At 40.4% G+C, this 19,279-nt stretch overlaps 3 protein-coding genes across 4 annotated transcripts in view; all 3 read left to right on the top strand.

Moving 5' to 3' along the window:
* Positions 1-1,012: 1,012 nt before the first annotated feature.
* On the top strand, positions 1,013-3,936 carry LOC306943912 (uncharacterized protein). The gene is made up of 4 exons (XM_079530445.1): positions 1,013-1,208; positions 2,174-2,278; positions 2,561-2,647; positions 3,698-3,936. Exons 1-4 carry the CDS (start codon positions 1,086-1,088, stop codon positions 3,812-3,814), a joined length of 432 nt encoding a protein of 143 aa, XP_079386571.1. The 5' UTR covers positions 1,013-1,085; the 3' UTR covers positions 3,815-3,936.
* A 4,209-nt stretch (positions 3,937-8,145) lies between these two features.
* Positions 8,146-11,032, top strand: LOC306943911 (cystatin-like protein). The gene is made up of 4 exons (XM_079530444.1): positions 8,146-8,480; positions 8,978-9,082; positions 9,369-9,455; positions 10,507-11,032. The coding sequence occupies exons 1-4, from the start codon at positions 8,262-8,264 to the stop codon at positions 10,621-10,623; spliced, it is 528 nt and encodes a 175-aa protein (XP_079386570.1). The 5' UTR covers positions 8,146-8,261; the 3' UTR covers positions 10,624-11,032.
* Positions 11,033-12,559: 1,527 nt separating this feature from the next.
* The window catches only part of fastk (Fas-activated serine/threonine kinase), a 37,667-nt gene continuing 30,947 nt past the window's right edge, over positions 12,560-19,279 (top strand). For both annotated transcript variants that reach the window (XR_013792462.1, XM_079530431.1), the window contains exon 1: positions 12,560-12,748. The gene's annotated coding sequence lies outside the window, so the exon portion shown is untranslated. The remainder of the gene's footprint in view (positions 12,749-19,279) is intronic.

The following is a 19,279-nucleotide window of genomic DNA, read 5'->3' as shown; positions in this document are numbered from 1 at the left end:
CTCAAGGTCCCTGCGCCAGATGTTTTTGGTCTTGTGATGCTGGTATTGGGCTTCAGAAGTGTGTGGCCGATCCATCACCACCTTCTTCTCTTAATCTCTTCTTCCACTGGCGGTAGACTCACTCTCTGCCAGAGGTCATTATTGATAATATAGAGTGCCGATAATATAGAGCGCCTGAAGAAGGTCTTTGACCGAAACGTTGCCTAATAAAGGTGTTCATATTGCAAGTGCAGAGCAGGTCTTTGTGCACTTTGTGTGCATTTCTTTAATGCTTTGAGCCCTGCCCTACGCACCCATCTCTGAGTCTAACAGGTGTGCATAACTTTAAAGACTTTGTTGTCTTAAGTATGGAATATTGAAATGGAAAATGTTTAGGAACCCTGTTACATGGCTCTCTTTACAATGCAGCAGTGATGTAGGCTTGCATGTAAACTCACTACTCAGCATAATGTAACACATGTCACACATTTATGATACATAAACATGAACAACACACTGATATTAATAACCACACATTGCAGAGCAGAGACAGCAGATCTTTAAGACAGTAGGATGGCTATGGGAGAACAGTGGAGATGTGGAACTTATTCCCTGTTGGTTAATGATGTGCTGGGTTCATGTTCCACAGCAGAGCTGTTCATAAGCCGGGGTCTCCTCAATCGAGTTGTTTCCTTTCAAATAGTAATTGATCATTGTGTATCTTATTTTTAAGTCAACAGACAGACAGACAGACCTTGATCCCACAAGGGGAATTCTATTAATTTACCAGTCATGATAAATCAATCAGTTTGAACACGAACCAAATGCTTGTAGCAAACTCAGGAATGTCAGTGCGGCTTGAGTCAACAAAGTCAACAAGTCAACATCTGCTCTTTGACCCCCGGAGAGAGATGATTAACAAACACAACTGTTATTCTCCTTTGAACGTCTGCAAACATTTAACCAACTCCACAACAATATATCCTGTGAACTGTGAACTGTGAAAGTACATGTTGAAGAAGATGAAGGGACTTCTACTGTGCATCTTGTTCCTGACTGCTGTCGTCTGCCTAACTACAGCAAACACACACAACGGCTACAACCAGATGGAATCTCGCCTCAAGAAGTTTGTTGATCTGGCTATTATCAAAGCAAATCAAGAATTGAATTTTGGCCATCTGAACTTCTTTGAATTTGGAAAGTATGCTAATGGACATGAAATAAAAGAGGTAATGTTGTCTTATTTTGTGTCTTGAATCAATATTTGTGCATGATGTATTGTTTTGATGACTGCATTTTAATGTTACAAAACTGAGTGAGTTCACTTGAGACACAGTGGTCAGGTCAGTGCTATTACAATGTAGCTACTGGCTGGTTTTAATGCTGTAGAATAGTTCAGCTAGATCAGAAACGTAAAAAATAATATTTCAAGAAACATTTTTTTTTTAATGTTGTATGGTTTATAGTGGACTTGGAAGGGGGTAAGCTGATGTGTACAACATAAGTTGTTAAGAATGTTATTTATAGATAGAGCATGTTGTTTAGGCACATGCATAGTTTACCTGGTATCCTATAATTTTAAATGTACAGGTTAGGTGCACTGTTTAGGTACATATTTGATAAACCTATGCCCGGAAGCTCCAATGAATTTATGAACAAAACATTGTTTAGACAGATGCTAGTTCCTTGTTTAGTTTACTCATCTCTTATTCTGAACTCACGCTTGTGAGTCACTCTGGATCAATGGTGGAAATTAAGTTCTAAGTCCATTTACTCAAGTACTGTGCTACAGTGACATTGGCTCAAGGGTAGAGTAATCGGTTGAGCAGCTAGATGTGAACCACAAGCCTAAGGTTCCTAGTTTGATCCCGGGCTCCCCCAGAGTTATTGTCGAAGTGTCCTTGAGCAAGACTCTGAAGTCTGAACCCCTAAAGCTCCTTATGTGCTGGTTAGTACCTTGCATGGTTTCCTCTGCCATTGGTGAATGAATGGGTGAATGTAATGCACAATTTATATAAAGTGCTTTGGATAAGCGCTAAAAATGTACCATTTAACAGAGTATTTCTATATTGCAGTATTGATACTTACTCAAGTAAAAAATGTGAGTACTTTTTCCACCACTGCTCTGGATAAGAATGTCTGATACATTAAAATTAAATGAAAATTGGGTCAAGTCTGGTACGTTATTTTGTAGGTGTCATCCCGGGTGAGAATGGATGTACGTTTAATGAACACAAACTGCAAGAAGGTTAACGATGCAAGTGGACACAGACATCGCTCCGACTGTCGTTTCAAAAAGGTGTGTGTCAAATACACTACATTCAGAGCATTCACAATGGAGATCATGCTGTTCCAAAACACAATTCCATGTTATGCATTTATTTATTATTTCACACACTAGTATCACCAGCCAGCTATCATTAATTACATTCATCTGCTGTCAGATGTTTAAATTACTTCTCATTTAAACAACTAAACACTCACATGAGATCAAACTGCCATATTTATCCATTCTCATCGATTTCATAATAATTTAGAGTATTCTGACATGCTCAACAATCTGTTTTGTCCCTGTCTTCAGCTCCAGGTCTGGTGTATAGTTTGTAGCCCGGATCCAAACACCAACGAGCCTTTCATCGGTTGTGTTCGGAGACAATTTGCACAGATGGTAAACATATCACCACATCTCTAAAGTCTGTCTGTCTGTCTATAAACTGTAGAGCACCTTTCGCACACAGTCACAAAGTGCTTCACAACAATAAAAGTAGAAAGTAAGACACACTTTCAGGAAATACATACCTGATATGTTACAACACAAAGGCTGTAATCATGAAGGTCTATGTCTTGTTACTATTTATTTATTTATTTATTTATCTATTTATCTATTTATCTATTTATTTATTTATTTATTTATTTATTTATTTATTTCAATGCTATTGAACACCCTTTACATCTGTGTTTTGGTTACAAAATATTGAACTAATGAAAAGTATTACGCTCCTGCCTCGACAAAAACCTTTTAACTCCACTTGAGTGGAGAGTTAGGTGGTTTCTTCCAGACAGCATGCAGAGATATCATTTTTGGGGTGAAAATGTTTGACAACCTCTGACTTTGTTCATTAACATAGGCCAGGGGACTCAAGCATGAAGTGCCCTATTGTATGTCTTGCATGGTTTTAATTTATTTTTTTACATTTTAAAAATAAAAATGTAGGCACTTCTATATCCAGAGTGATTTACAAGTGTGAGATCAGAATAAGCAGAGTAACTAAACATCAACTCTAGTCAGCAAACAACAACATCTAGAGCTTCAAATAAACTATAGGATACGAGGTAAACAATTAATCTAGCTAGCATCTGTCTTATGCAATCTAAATAACATGTTGTCCAGTGTATTTATAGGGAAGGGGGAAGAGTTTAGGAGGTGTGGAGCATTGAAGTGTGTTTATGCTCGGACAGCATTCCTATGTGCTGATCCATGTGAGCCAGAGAGGTTCTAGGGTTTTAACATAATCTTTGAAGGTATGGAGGTGCCTTTGGGTTGCCTTGTAGACCTGACCGACAGCAGTGTTTTATAAGCAATCTGCACAACACGTACTTGGTACACACAATCCATGCATCCAAAGAAAGGTTTGCACAAAAAAAGTCAGCCTCCATGATTGCTGCTATGTATTATTATATCCTCCAAAATATTTACATATGTGTTGTTTTGTTTCAGCTGACGAACATGTATGAGGAACACTGTAGGCCCACCAGCCTGCATGGGGAGGGCACCATGCTGGCCACTAGGACTAATGGAGAAGCCGTACAACCAGGATGTCTTGGCTGTTTCTGATTTAATTTGATTTAATTTGATTTAACCACTTATTCTTAGCAAAACGAACTTGAGTTGCAACTGTATTGGACTTGGACCCTATTTCTGTCTACACGGTGTAGCAGATCTGTAGGTTAAGGTTTTACTTAACACATAGGCCCTATCAATTTTGGGGGCCCTGGTTGGACATGGAATTGTTTTATAATGTGACTGTGTCTGCAGATTAGTCCACTAGAGTGCGCTGTAGGTATTGTAATTTTCGCAAGGCTGCAATAGGCAAAAATCCCCTTCATACTGTATGTATTTTGTAATACAAAATACATTTGTCTCTCTTTCAATGTTTTTATTTGATTTTCTCAATTATTGACATACATTACATTACAAAGACATACATAGAACAACAAAAAAAACAACAACAAAACAAAAGACAGAATCAACAACATGCCAGCAAATAATACAGAAAAACATAGCAGTCAGGTATACTCCCATCATACAGTTGAACACATACTTGTTTAACTTATTCTCATACAGTTACACCCATACATATTACTCTTTTCCATTCCTCTTGCAATAGGTGACCAATCTCTAACAAAGTCAGTAAGATTGCCTCTTAATACATATGATAACCTCTCCATTGGCAGTATCGACATGAGTTTTTCGTACCACAGTTTTATGTCAGGGGATCCTCATCTAACCATTTTTGAGTTGTCTGGACTTTCGGGGTGAGTTGTCTGGACTTTCGGGGTGAGCTGTCCGTACTTTCTCGCCCAACTTGCCCCAGCGGAAAGTACAGACAACTCACCCCGACATGTCAGAAAGTGAAGACAACTCACCGGGGTGAGATGTCCGGTATTCTTTCCATCCAGGAGATTTTGCGAAAGAACCTTAGGCTAATGCGCAAAAAAAAGCTTTATGGAAACGCACCTACTGTCACCCACTTTAACTAAGAAGCCATTTGCCTTGCTGAGATTACTATTAGATCCAAAGAGAATGGATTCAGTTTTTCCCAGGTGTAAAAATAGTTTGTTATCAGCCGTTGATTACAGTTCGCCAGAGTCCTCTATCCTGGGCCTTCTTTTCCAGCTGTTTCCATGTCAGTCCACACTGCTTGATGTCAGTCTCAAGGTCCCTGCGCCAGATGTTTTTGGTCTTGTGATGCTGGTATTGGGCTTCAGAAGTGTGTGGCCGATCCATCACCACCTTCTTCTCTTAATCTCTTCTTCCACTGGCGGTAGACTCACTCTCTGCCAGAGGTCATTATTGATAATATAGAGTGCCGATAATATAGAGCGCCTGAAGAAGGTCTTTGACCGAAACGTTGCCTGATAAAGGTGTTCATATTGCAAGTGCAGAGCAGGTCTTTGTGCACTTTGTGTGCATTTCTTTAATGCTTTGAGCCCTGCCCTACGCACCCATCTCTGAGTCTAACAGGTGTGCATAACTTTAAAGACTTTGTTGTCTTAAGTATGGAATATTGAAATGGAAAATGTTTAGGAACCCTGTTACATGGCTCTCTTTACAATGCAGCAGTGATGTAGGCTTGCATGTAAACTCACTACTCAGCATAATGTAACACATGTCACACATTTATGATACATAAACATGAACAACACACTGATATTAATAACCACACATTGCAGAGCATCTTCACAGAGACAGCAGATCTTTAAGACAGTAGGATGGCTATGGGAGAACAGTGGAGATGTGGAACTTATTCCCTGTTGGTTAATGATGTGCTGGGTTCATGTTCAACAGCAGAGCTGTTCATAAGCCGGGGTCTCCTCAATCAAGTTGTTTCCTTTCAAATAGTAATTGATCATTGGACAGACAGACCTTGATCCCACAAGGGGAATTCTATTAATTTACCAGTCATGATAAATCAATCAGTTTGAACACGAACCAAATGCTTGTAGCAAACTCAGGAATGTCAGTGCGGCTTGAGTCAACAAAGCCAACAAGTCAAAAATAACACACAAATCACACTAAACATCTGCTCTTTGACCCCCGGAGAGAGATGATTAACAAACACAACTGTAACAGAGGGGGACACGTACCTCCGGTTACTTAAATGAAATGCTGATTGAGGCGGACAACATGAACTGGACTCCGGTCAAAGAATCTGGTTATGGAGGATTTCTTCAGCAGATTTATTGTACTAGATATCCTATATTACAATTGAAAACATGTGCCCAAAAGCACGCACAGGAACAAAAGGCACCAGCTACTACGTCACTGACACGCTGCAACACGCTGCAACACACACTGCAACAACACACTAACACGACACAGCCTTACCCTCCGCGTCGATCCACGGCTATCTCCTCATGTCGCGCCGCACGGCCACACTCGACACCAGCCGCGTAAACATTGTCATCGCACTGCCACTAAAGCCGGCTCCCGTCCACACTCGCAAACAATATCAATATCAATAATAAACACAAACACGCCACAAGCACCGACACCCCCGCCTAATTTGTTGCCACGTCTATGAAAACAAGCCCAGAAAAAATGCCATTCAACACGCTACTTACAACTCGCTTACAATTCGCGGACCTGGCAACACTGCATCCTGTTTTCCCATTGGCTACGGTTGCTTACAACACGCATTTGCACTGCATCTTGGGAGCAACACAGCTTAATGTAGGGGTCACCGATTGCTGTGCTACATCCCCCTCATGTTCTCACCACCCCGTTCGGCTGCACCACACACACTAACCTACAGAATTCTCCACATGCAACACAGGGCCCTTATTGGCTAGCCCCCTCACATGGCGATCCCCACGCTGCAAAACACAGGGCAGCCAGACACACACACACACACACACACACACACACACACACACACACACACACACACACACACACACACACACACACACACACACACACACACACACACACACACACACACACACACTCATTCTAACTTGGATGGACAGCGCCGCGATTACATACACAGTTTACCATACGTCCTCTTCTGGGGGCCTGTCCGGCCAGTCCGGGTGGTTTTATACATTCCTTCAAATGTCCGGGGTTTCACACGTATCGCCTGTAGTGTATCGCTACGCTCACAGACCATTCACACCAATGTGTATTACAATGCACGTTCAATGGTTCGTAGTGGCAAAACACTGTGAGAGGTGGACTTTCAGCCCGAACCCCGGAATGTGTATTCTTCATAACTCTGCATGCGCTGCACGCTCACACCACTACCACTGGTCCCGACCGCAGATCAGAGAAAGGCTCGCTGGCTGCTCCGCTGTCTGCAGATAGACAGACAGCGGAGAACTATCTCATCATTGACATGCAGAAAAAGTAGGCTGCTGTTTTCTTAGCTTTGTGACTGACCAATGAGAAGCACATTGTATTGTCTGCAAAGGAACTATGTGTCTGTCACAAATACAAGTTCTGTCCTGCAAGCCCATGTCATGTCAACACAGACAAGGCAGCTGTGCGCGCGGTGAGTCCTGCAAATTATAATGACCCAATATTATTTCGTACAACCTAGCAAAGCATAACATATGATGGTTTGGAGAATAGGCTGGTCTCTCTTTTTACAACAGATAAGCCATTGCATACAGGTTCTCAAACTTCTTAATTTCAAGGACCCCCATAACTCTGAGAGTCAAACCAAATGGACCCATAACAGTCCCATTTCATTCCATTTCTACAGTATCACAGTTAACAGTTATACAACACTCCATTTGGTTACATTTGTACACTCTCACAGTTACAGACCTGTAAGGGTCCATTTGGGTCCATGTGTTACACTCTCACAGTTACAGACCTATAATGGGTCCATTTGGAACCCCCTCAAGGAACCATGAGGGTCCCTGGATCACACCTTTCACAGCCACTGCTTTAAATAAATACATAACTAATACAGAGCATATTTGATCCATTTATTGTTAGGCTATAGATTCTTTTGACATCTCAATTTAACAGAACCGCCCACGCACGGCACATGCACGACGTGCACGACGTGCACGCGCATGAGCACATCCACATCCACATGCACGCGCGCATGTGTCCTTTTTGGTCATTCAGAATATGGTATGCCTACAGTTACAATAATGCAAACACGCCAATCGCACAAACGACTGCGTCGACACCTGGCGTGGAACAAACGGGACGAACCGAGGCGCATATATGGATAACAACAACACTACACGCGCGCGCTGCAACACAAAACAGCTGCATACAACGCGTGTCACTGTGGACTTCTGTATCTGTGGACTTCTGTATCGCAACGCGGGGCTACGCAACTCTGGGATGAGCGGGCCGAAGGCCCGCGAAATTCTAGTAATGTACAACGATGTGATAATGTGTGTGTGGTCTGGAATAAACAACAGGTCAGGCCACTAGGCGGCACTGACGGGCTTTCTGACAACAACTGTTATTCTCCTTTGAACGTCTGCAAACATTTAACCAACTCCACAACAATATATCCTGTGAACTGTGAAAGTACATGTTGAAGAAGATGAAGGGACTTCTACTGTGCATCTTGTTCCTGACTGCTGTCGTCTGCCTAACTACAGCAAACACACACAACGGCTACAACCAGATGGAATCTCGCCTCAAGAAGTTTGTTGATCTGGCTATTATCAAAGCAAATCAAGAATTGAATTTTGGCCATCTGAACTTCTTTGAATTTGGAAAGTATGCTAATGGACATGAAATAAAAGAGGTAATGTTGTCTTATTTTGTGTCTTGAATCAATATTTGTGCATGATGTATTGTTTTGATGACTGCATTTTAATGTTACAAAACTGAGTGAGTTCACTAAGTTGAGACACAGTGGTCAGGTCAGTGCTATTACAATGTAGCTACTGGCTGGTTTTAATGCTGTAGAATAGTTCAGCTAGATCAGAAACGTAAAAAAATATATTTCAAGAAACGTTTTTTTTTATGTTGTATGGTTTATAGTGGACTTGGAAGGGGGTAAGCTGATGTGTACAACACAAGTTGTTAAGAATGTTATTTATAGATAGAGCATGTTGTTTAGGCCTTAATTGTTTAGTTTACTCATCTCTTATTCTTCTGAACTCACGCTTGTGAGTCACTCTGGATCAATGGTGGAAAGTTCTAAGTCCATTTACTCAAGTACTGTGCTACAGTGACATTGGCTTTTTACTCAAGTAAAAAATGTGAAAATTGGGTCAAGTCTGGTACGTTGTTTTGTAGGTGTCATCCCGGGTGAGAATGGATGTACGTTTAATGAACACAAACTGCAAGAAGGTTAACGATGCAAGTGGACACAGACATCGCTCCGACTGTCGTTTCAAAAAGGTGTGTGTCAAATACACTACATTCAGAGCATTCACAATGGAGATCATGCTGTTCCAAAACACAATTCCATGTTGTGCATTTATTTATTATTTCACACACTAGTATCACCAGCCAGCTATCATTAATTACATTCATCTGCTGTCCCATGTTTAAATTACTTCTCATTTAAACAATTAAACACTCACATGAGATCAAACTGCCATATTTATCCATTCTCATCGATTTCATAATAATTTAGAGTATTCTGACATGCTCAACAATCTGTCTGTTTTGTCCCTGTCTTCAGCTCCAGGTCTGGTGTATAGTTTGTAGCCCGGATCCAAACACCAACGAGCCTTTCATCGGTTGTGTTCGGAGACAATTTGCACAGATGGTAAACATATCACCACATTTCTAAAGTCTGTCTGTCTGTCTGTAAACTGTCTGTAAACCTTTCGCACACAGTCACAAAGTGCTTCACAACAATAAAAGTAGTAAGTAAGATTTATTTATTTATTTATTTATTTATTTATTTATTTATTTTATTTATTTATTTATTTATTTATTTATTTATTTATTTATTTATTTATTTATTTATTTATTTATTTATTTATTTATTTATTTAAATGCTATTGAACACCCTTTACATCTGTGTTTTGGTTAAACATATTGAACTAATGAAAAGTATTAAGCGCCTGCCTCGACAAAAACCTTTTAACTCCACTTGAGTCGAATGTTTTTTTCCCCCTGAAAAAATTAACATTTTCGAGTTAGGTGGTTTCTTCCAGACAGCAGAGATATCATTTTTGGGGTGAAAATGTTTGACAACCTCTGACTTTGTTCATTAACATAGGCCAGGGGACTCAAGCATGAAGTGCCCTATTGTATGTCTTGCATGGTTTTAATTTATTTTTTTACATTTTAAAAATAAAAATGTAGGCACTTCTATATCCAGAGTGATTTACAAGTGTGAGATCAGAATAAGCAGAGTAACTAAACATCAACTCTAGTCAGCAAACAACAACATCTAGAGCTTCAAATAAACTATAGGATACGAGGTAAACAATGAATCTATAGCTAGCATCTGTTTTATGCAATCTAAATAACATGTTGTCCAGTGTATTTATAGGGAAGGGGGAATAGTTTAGGAGGTGTGGAGCATTGAAGTGTGTTTATGCTCGGACAGCATTCCTGTGCTGATCCATGTGAGCCAGAGAGGTTCTAGGGTTTTAACATAATCTTTGAAGGTATGGAGGTGCCTTTGGGTTGCCTTGTAGACCTGACCGACAGCAGTGTTTAATAAGCAATCTGCACAACACGTACTTGGTACACACAATCCATGCATCCAAAGAAAGGTTTGCACAAAAAAAAAGTCAGCCTCCATGATTGCTGCTATGTATTATTATATCCTCCAAAATATTTACATATGTGTTGTTTTGTTTCAGCTGACGAACATGTATGAGGAACACTGTAGGCCCACCAGCCTGCATGGGGAGGGCACCATGCTGGCCACTAGGACTAATGGAGAAGCCGTACAACCAGGATGTCTTGGCTGTTTCTGATTTAATTTGATTTAACCACTTATTCTTAGCAAAACGAACTTGAGTTGCAACTGTATAGTTGGACTTGGACCCTATTTCTGTCTACACGGTGTAGCAGATCTGTAGGATTTACTTATTTTAAAAACAGAGAACAAATACATACATAAATAAGCCTAATTAAACCAATGAAAAGGAAAAAAGTCCCTTGCACAAACTATTTTCAGATGGGGGTCAAATACATAGGCCCTATCAATTTTGGGGGCCCTGGTTGGACATGGAATTGTTTTATAATGTGACTGTGTCTGCAGATTAGTCCACTAGAGTGCGCTGTAGGTATTGTAATTTTCGCAAGGCTGCAATAGGCAAAAATCCCCTTCATACTCTGTATGTATTTTGTAATACAAAATACATTTGTCTCTCTTTCAATGTTTTTATTTGATTTTCTCAATTATTGACATACATTACATTACAAAGACATACATAGAACAAAAAAAACAACAACAACAAAACAAAAGACAGAATCAACAACATGCCAGCAAATAATACAGAAAAAAATAGCAGTCAGGTATAATCCCATCATACAGTTGAACACATACTTGTTTAACTTATTCTCATACAGTTACACCCATACATATTACTCTTTTCCATTCCTCTTGCAATAGGTGACCAATCTCTAACAAAGTCAGTAAGATTGCCTCTTAATACATATGATAACCTCTCCATTGGCAGTATCGACATGAGTTTTTCGTACCACAGTTTTATGTCAGGGGATCCTCATCTAACCATTTTTGTAGAATTGTAAGCCGTGCGACATATAGGGCTATTCGTAAAATGTATCTATACCTTAAGTCATAATCAGAGTCTAAGCCCAGTACCAAGTTCACTGGGTTTAACTGTATCCTAATCTAAAAAACTTTCAATATCTCCCTTTGAACACTTAACCAAAATGTTTTAATTTTACGGCATGACCACATCAAATGGCTATATGTACCAGGATTATGTTTACATTTGAAGCACTGCCCAGAGCATGTTGGGTCATATTTACTGCGTATAGCTGGAGTTACATGTAACCTGTGAATTATCTTGTACTGTGTCTTATGAGTTCTGTTAGAGCTTGTAATTTGTTTTGCATTTAACAAGATTCTTTTCCACTTTGTATCATCAATTTGGAACCCAAAATCCTCTGCCCAGAATGTTTTACTACTTATTTGGGGTTTTAATGAACATTTGAGAGTATATATAGCTTATCACCGTCTTCTTTAAGGAAGAGGCTTTCATTAATATTTGTTCCAAATTGTTTTCTCTTGTCTCTCTTTTGTAAAATGGTACAGATTGGATATAACTCCTACATTGTAGATACCTGAAGAATTGTACTTGAGGCAAATTAAATTCATTCCTAATTTGGGCAAAGGATTTTAAGGTTCCACCCAGAAAGAGATCTTGTATTTTTAAAATCCCAGCCTCTTTCCAGGCTCTGAACCCAACATCTGAACATGATTGAGCAAAGTCAGGATTACAAAAAACAGGAGCAAGAACTAAATATGTGTTAGTAATACCAAAATACATTTGAATGAATATTGTTTTATATATTTCTCTAGCTACTATATGACATGTAAAACACTGTACTGTACTGTACTGTACTGTACTGTGCTGTAGGAATATAACAAGCTTATAAAGCTGTTATATAAATAAATGTTCTGATGAATTGAAAAGGGTGGACCCTGTTGTAAACAAGTGTAATGCTTATGGTGTCGTCCACAGTACTATTTCCAAACTGTTAATAAAGTATTCATTCATTCATTCAATCAATCAATCAATCAATTAATCAATCAATCAATCAAAACACAACAATGATTGCATGAAAAAAATCTTGAAAAAGAAGTGAACATTTTCAATTATACATTAACCAATAACCACAGCCCCAGGCCTAGCCCTAGGCCTGCAATTAGTAGGCTACTTTTCCCACCGCAGGAGAACTGTTCAATGCTCTGGACTAGAGCAGGTGGCGGTAGTGAGCAGTGAGTTAGGCAAAACAACGCGGGGAAGAAGAGGCACTGATGCATGCCGGGAGGATCCAACATGGCGTCCGCCGGGGCTCAGCTCCAGCAGTGAAACATTTAATCAACGCGTGTTAACGAGCTATGAGGTAAAACCAACACCGGTGAACACTGGTCACCACACTATGTACTGGTCACCCGTCCTGACCGCTGTGCGTGCTTACCCTGGCAGTGTTGTTAACAGTTTGGAAACACATTTGTCTTTTATACACCTGGGGTTGACAGCTATACATCCGTTTATCTCTGTCACGTTCACATGATCGATCGTGCTACCTATCGATTGATCGATAGCTAAGGTTACTGGTCGATTTGTTGCGAGCGGGTTGGTTGATTAGGAGTGACGGGGTGGATTGAGCTGTCAGTGTGTGAAGGTTAGCCTGGTTAGCCGCTAATGCTAAAGGTTGTGAGTGAGGCAACGCCTACAGCTGCTCGCAGACAGACAGACTGACAGACAGACAGGCAGTGAGGCAGCCAGACGGGCCTGTATACACAGTGACAACACACTGATGGGTTTATATTTGATACAACGTGAATAAACAGACCCTAAGTCTGACCCAGAGTCAGCTGGTAGAATGCACAGCTAGCTGTCTGTCTGGCACAAACTGAACCCAGTGCACTCAATGCTTCCAACAGTGTGTGTGTGTGTGTGTGTGTGTGTGTGTGTGTGTGTGTGTGTGTGTGTGTGTGTGTGTGTGTGTGTGTGTGTGTGTGTGTGTGTGTGTGTGTGTGTGTGTGAGTGAGTGAGAGAGACACCATCACTGTCTCACAGAATCACAGTAGAGCAGAGGTGGACCCCCATCTGAAAATTATTTTTGCCAGGGACCCCTGTATTGGAGAACATTTGTCCAAATCGAACTGATCTACAAGCTCACAATTCACCCACGGGTTTGTGAGCTTCATTTTGATTTATGAAATGAAATGAAATGAAATCAAATCAAATCTATATTTACCCAGGGTATCTGGGCTAAGCTCAAGAACTTGTTTCCAGCCAGGCCCTGCTCATAGAACACATTTCATCGTAGTGGTTCAATGCCTTGTTCAAGGGCACTTCAGCGGTGGTAATTTTAACGTGTCGGACGGCTGATTCGAACTAGGAACCTTCCGGTATCAAGACCGCGCCGCTATCCGTTCGGCATGACTGGAACCCCTTCAAGGACCCCCCTGGGGTCCCTGGACCCTAGGCTACTTTGAGAACCGCTGTGTTAATGTTATGCACGTTGTTTTCAAATACAATGAATGGTAGGACGAATGGACAGTCAGACAGACAGACAGAGACTAGACTCTGGTGTGTGACTGACTGACTGACGACTGACTGTGTGAGGGGGGGAGACAGACAAGGTTGGTCGGTCTGTCTGTTTGACTGAATACTTAAATTAACAGCTCACCAGAAAAGCACAGAGGTACAGTTCTCCATACAAAAGGATGCTAAAAGGATAAATGCATGAAAGCACTTGCATGTTTCCATCCTATCTGATTCCATCTTGTCTGTCATTGGGCAGTATATAGATAATAGACATTTTAGGACCACACATGGTGTGGCATAATGGATATATTGTGATATGTAGGATTGGGATCCTTTAGGATTTTAACAATTGCGGTTCCTTAACTCTTCCCTCTTAATGGTCCCATTCCTTAACGGTTCCCTTTTAATCATTCATATTTGGGGGTTCCAAAGTGGACCTTTATGGCCTATTCATAGTCTAGATTTCCGGTGGTGAGGTGACCACCGCTCCGGTGGAGAGGTGACCACCGGAGCTGGAATAACGTGGTGAGTAAAAACAGAGAAGGGCTGGAGTCTGGAGAGAGCGGTGGTTTACACGCTCAGTGACGTCATGTTGTAGTTCGGTGTTCACCTCACCACCGTAAAAACCAGACTATGAATAACGCTTTACAGGTCTCTGTAAACACCTGAGGGGAATGCACTATGCAGTCACCATTAGGGCTGTCATGATTTCAAATTTAATTTGTCGATTAATCTTAGATGATTAAACAAATCATTTTTGGTATTTAACATTGGAACATATTAGGCTTCGCTATCAAAAATTGCACAGGGCAGATATGACAAATAACTTAAATATACAAGCATGTAGTTCCCAGGCTGCTGGAGGTCGCCTTTCTTAGGTAAAGGTATGAGGCTAAATATGGAGAAGGCAGTGGGTTTGATGATGATGATGATTTAGAAGAGCGTTCAGACAGATGGACTCAGGTGTGTGTATGTGTGTCAGCACGGAGGTGAAGAGGACAACGATGTTGTTAATGTTTTAATATTAACAAGCACACCCGTTGTTATTACCATCGTGTGTGTGTGTGTGTGTGTGTGCGCGCGTGTACGTATACGTGTGCGTGTGCGTGCATGTGCGTGGGCGCACTGTCAGGAAGCATGACAGTAGTGTCGGTGCGGCTCGTGCCTTGCTCAATCTGTTGAGCTACGCAGGGGAATGGAACCATTAACTCTGTCCGTTATGATGAGCTGTACACACCACACATGTCGACAGTATGGTAGGCTGTTGTGAGTTACATTTATACCAGTTACAACCTGTCTGTTTAATTTACCTTTTGTAGTGCTGGGTAATATTTGGATGATATAAGACCAGACATGGTGTGGGATATTGCGATTGTGTGACATGCATGATGTTGTTTCCTGGTTGTCATCAAAGACAGACCTTTATTTATTCCATGAGGGAAATGCAGTCACCCATGGGAGTTACAGCCAGTGCCAGTGGTGGAAAAGGTTTTTTACTTAAAGGAATGCTCCTTTAAGTAAAAAAACCTTTTCAGTGATTTGGGTAATTTGGAGGAAAAAAACGGTCCGTCCCGGTAACAAGATGTATGCACATGCTCTACAGTGGGGGGACACACGCAACAGGCCAACAGCACGTGCACCAAGGCCCACCCCGCTAGATCCTGATTGGAGGAAGGCCCCTCTATCCTGATTGGATGAAGGCTTTGTCACCCACCACCAGAACGAAACTAGGTTTTTTTTCACCCCTGCAGTTAACTGGGGACAGGGAGGAACTCCTTTTATGGTCAGCACACTCTATAGTAGGGAGGATTATCACAAAAAAAGAGAAATAAAGTGATATTTGAATTAAGTGAAATCACTGAATATACATTTAAAGGGATATTTCACTTTCAAAAAAACTTTTGGTCATTTTATCGTCTACTCAGGCTTATGTGATCACCCCAGACAGTTTTTAAGTTGCTTGATTCAATATTTAGATATTTGATATTAATTTTAGCTGCCCCGCCCCCTTCCTATACAAACCCATTATAACGTCAAACTCCATTTTAACCATGATAGATTCATCGAAAACACCCAACCTTTTTTCTGTTGACTGATATTGTCCTTCTAATACGTGAGGGGGCCGTGTATTTTCATTTACTGTTTTCAGTTATTTTTGAGGGGCGCTAGCCCCTCCTATACATAGGTTTAATGTTTGTCTTTATGTTTGTTTTGTAAACTGCCATTGACAATGAAGGGAAAATTTACATCATAATGTGCCTCATTACGTCATATTGTCTCTTTATTGTTAATGGCGTTTAATGTTTGTGTTGGCACCGTTTGTTTACATCACCATTACATCACCTAATCAACATGAGTTAGACTTTAATATATTAGTGCCTCACTTCACACAGGTGTGATTTTTAATAATTATTTTGGAAGCACGGCTCACAAAATCAAAAAGAAATATAGCTGCAAGCAGTGATAAGGCGGTACCAAGAAAGAAGACAATACGCAACAAGAACAATATGCACAAATAAGACTCACGGGCTGAGTTATAGGTACCCGGATTTGAACACACAACCTTGTGGTCCAAAGGCGAGAGCTCAACCAACTGAGCTGTCTGGACACAGTTAGTTGATGCATTCTTAACAGTAACATCATGCAGTGTTTTTGGTAACAAGTATGTGTCCTTGTTTTGGGCATGTCACTATCCATTACTACAGTGTGTTTTGCTGTAAATCTTTTCACGTACAAACTTCTCTTCAACTGGAATTTCAGTTAATGGTTCATAGATTGTGTGTAGGACGTTTCACGCAAGTTGCTCAAAAATCAGGGCAGAAAATCAGGTATAAGCATTCTTCAAACTGCTCAAAATGGTGGAAAATCTGAGTGCGGAGCTTACTTGTCAAAGTGACAGATGTGTTCCCCATGAGTCAAGGAACATGTGGAAACAAGTGCCATGAATTTTGGCCAAACGAGGCATGAGTTATGACTGTTCAAAGGTTTCATTTTCAAAAAATTGCTATAGCGCCCCCCTTTGGCCAATTGGAGTAAGACTGCTTCCAGTGCTATTTGGCATGACCCTCTACTATACTGTAAAGTGACATAAGCATATGATGCTGCATGTATGTATTAGAGGCAGAAGAAGAACTTTCACAAACCAGCAATTTTCATTGGCTCATAAAAACTTCATTTTTTCACTTAAACAAAATGTACTACGATTTGTTGTCCGTATAGGTCCAAAGTTCACGTGTTTTTGTGCATTTTGATCAAAGATCCTGGGAGGAGATACATTTTAACTATTTCATATAATTCAAAATGGCGGGTGATCTAAAGGTCAGAGGTCAAAAGTCAGAACACGAAAGTTGTTTGGCATGAGGAGACACATGTGTATCAAAGTGTCATTGCCCACGGTCAAACGGTTCTTGAGCTATGCACGTTCAAAGTTAGCATTTTCAATTGAGCGCTATAGCGCCACCATTTGGCCAATCGTCATGGGCTTCGCATAGTCACCGTTTGGCATGGCCCTCTACCAGATTACTGTGTTTCGCGAAAACCGACAGCACGGTTCAGCCAGAACAGCTATTTTTGGCGGAAGAAGAAGAAGAAGAAGAAGAAGAAGAAGAAGAAAAAAACCCACAAAAACAATAAGTGACCAAAGTCACTTTGTGACTTCTTGGTCCCTTAATTATAAAAAATAAAATATAGCTGCAAGCAGCGATAAAGCGGGACCAAGATAGAAGAACAATGCGCAATAAGAACAATATGCACAAATAAGACTGACGAGCTGAGTTGTCTGTACCCGGGTATGAAACAACAACCTTGCGGTCCAAGGGCAAGAGCTCGACTGACTGAGCTACACGGAGACAATCAGTTACTCCATTGTTAACAGGAAAATCATTCAGTGTTAGTTCAGCATAAGTACTCAAACTTTTAGAAATTAGCAGATCTACATGCTCATAACATGTCCCGGTACGGTACAGTACAGTACAGCACAGTATGGTACAGTACAGTACCATATGGTACAGTACGGTACAGCACAGTATGGTACAGTACAGTACGATATTGCACTTATTACACTATTACACGACTATTACACTATTACACTTATTACACCTATTACACTATTACACTACTATTACACTATTACACTAAATACACTTATTACACTATTACAAAATTTGACTCAATACACTATTTCAATATTACACGTATTACACTATTACACTATTACACTATTATACTATTACACTACTATTACACTTATTATACTACTATTACACTATTACACTAAACACACTTATTACACTATTACAAAATGAGACTTATTACACTATTTCAGTTACTAGTATCTCTATTATTGTGATGCCATGTCCTAGTGCCTGATGGGTCAAATGTAATCTACTTCAATATTTCTATAGTTGAGTCATCACAAATCTTGCAGCACACAATGCATACACTGAGTTGTCTTTACCCGGATTTGAACACACAACCTTGTGGTCCAACGGCGAGAGCTCTACCGACTGAGCTATGCAGACACAGTCAGTTGACTCATTCTAAACAGTAACATCATTCAGTATTCATATAGGTATTAGGTGCAGAAGAAGTTTCACAAAACAGCAATTTTCATTGGTTCATAAAAACTTCATTTTTTCACTTAGAAAAAATGTGCTACGATTATTTGTCCGTATAGGTCCAAAGTTCACGTGTAGAAGTTTTCGTGCATTTTGAGCAAAGATTCTGGGAGGAGTTACATTTGAACTGTTTTTCATATAATTCAAAATGGCGGGTGATCTAAAGGTCAGAGGTCAGAACACGAAAGTTGTTCGGCATGAGGAGACACATGTGTATCAAAGTGTCATTGCCAACGGTCAAACGGTTCATGAGATATGCACGTTCAAAGTTTGCAAGTTTGCAAGTTTTGCATCAATTGAGTGCTATAGCGCCACCATTTGGCCAATCGTGATGGGTTTCGCATAGTCACCGTTTGGCATGGCCCTCTATCAGATTACCGGGTTTCGTGAAAACCGACTGCACGGTTCAGCCAGAACAGCTATTTTTGGCGGAAGAAGGAGAAGAAGAAAAATAAACACAAAAACAATAAGTGACCAAATTCACTTTGTGACTTCTTGGTCCCTTAATAAACGGTAAATAAAAATCCACGGCCCCCTTAACGTATTAGGACATTATCAGTCAACAGAAAAAAGGTTAGGTGTTTTCTATGAATCTATCATAGTAAAAATGGAGTTTGAAGTTATAATGGTTTGTATAGGAAGGGGGCAGGGCAGCTAAAATGAATATAAAATATCTAAATACTGAATGGAGCAACTTAAAAACTCTCTGGGGTGTTCACATGTATAAGCCTGAGTAGATGATAAACTGACAAAGTTGTTGG

The sequence above is a fragment of the Electrona antarctica genome, assembly GCF_951216825.1.
Source record: "Electrona antarctica genome assembly, chromosome: 19".
NCBI lineage: Eukaryota > Metazoa > Chordata > Actinopteri > Myctophiformes > Myctophidae > Electrona > Electrona antarctica.
This window is presented reverse-complemented; position numbering and strand designations above follow the sequence as displayed.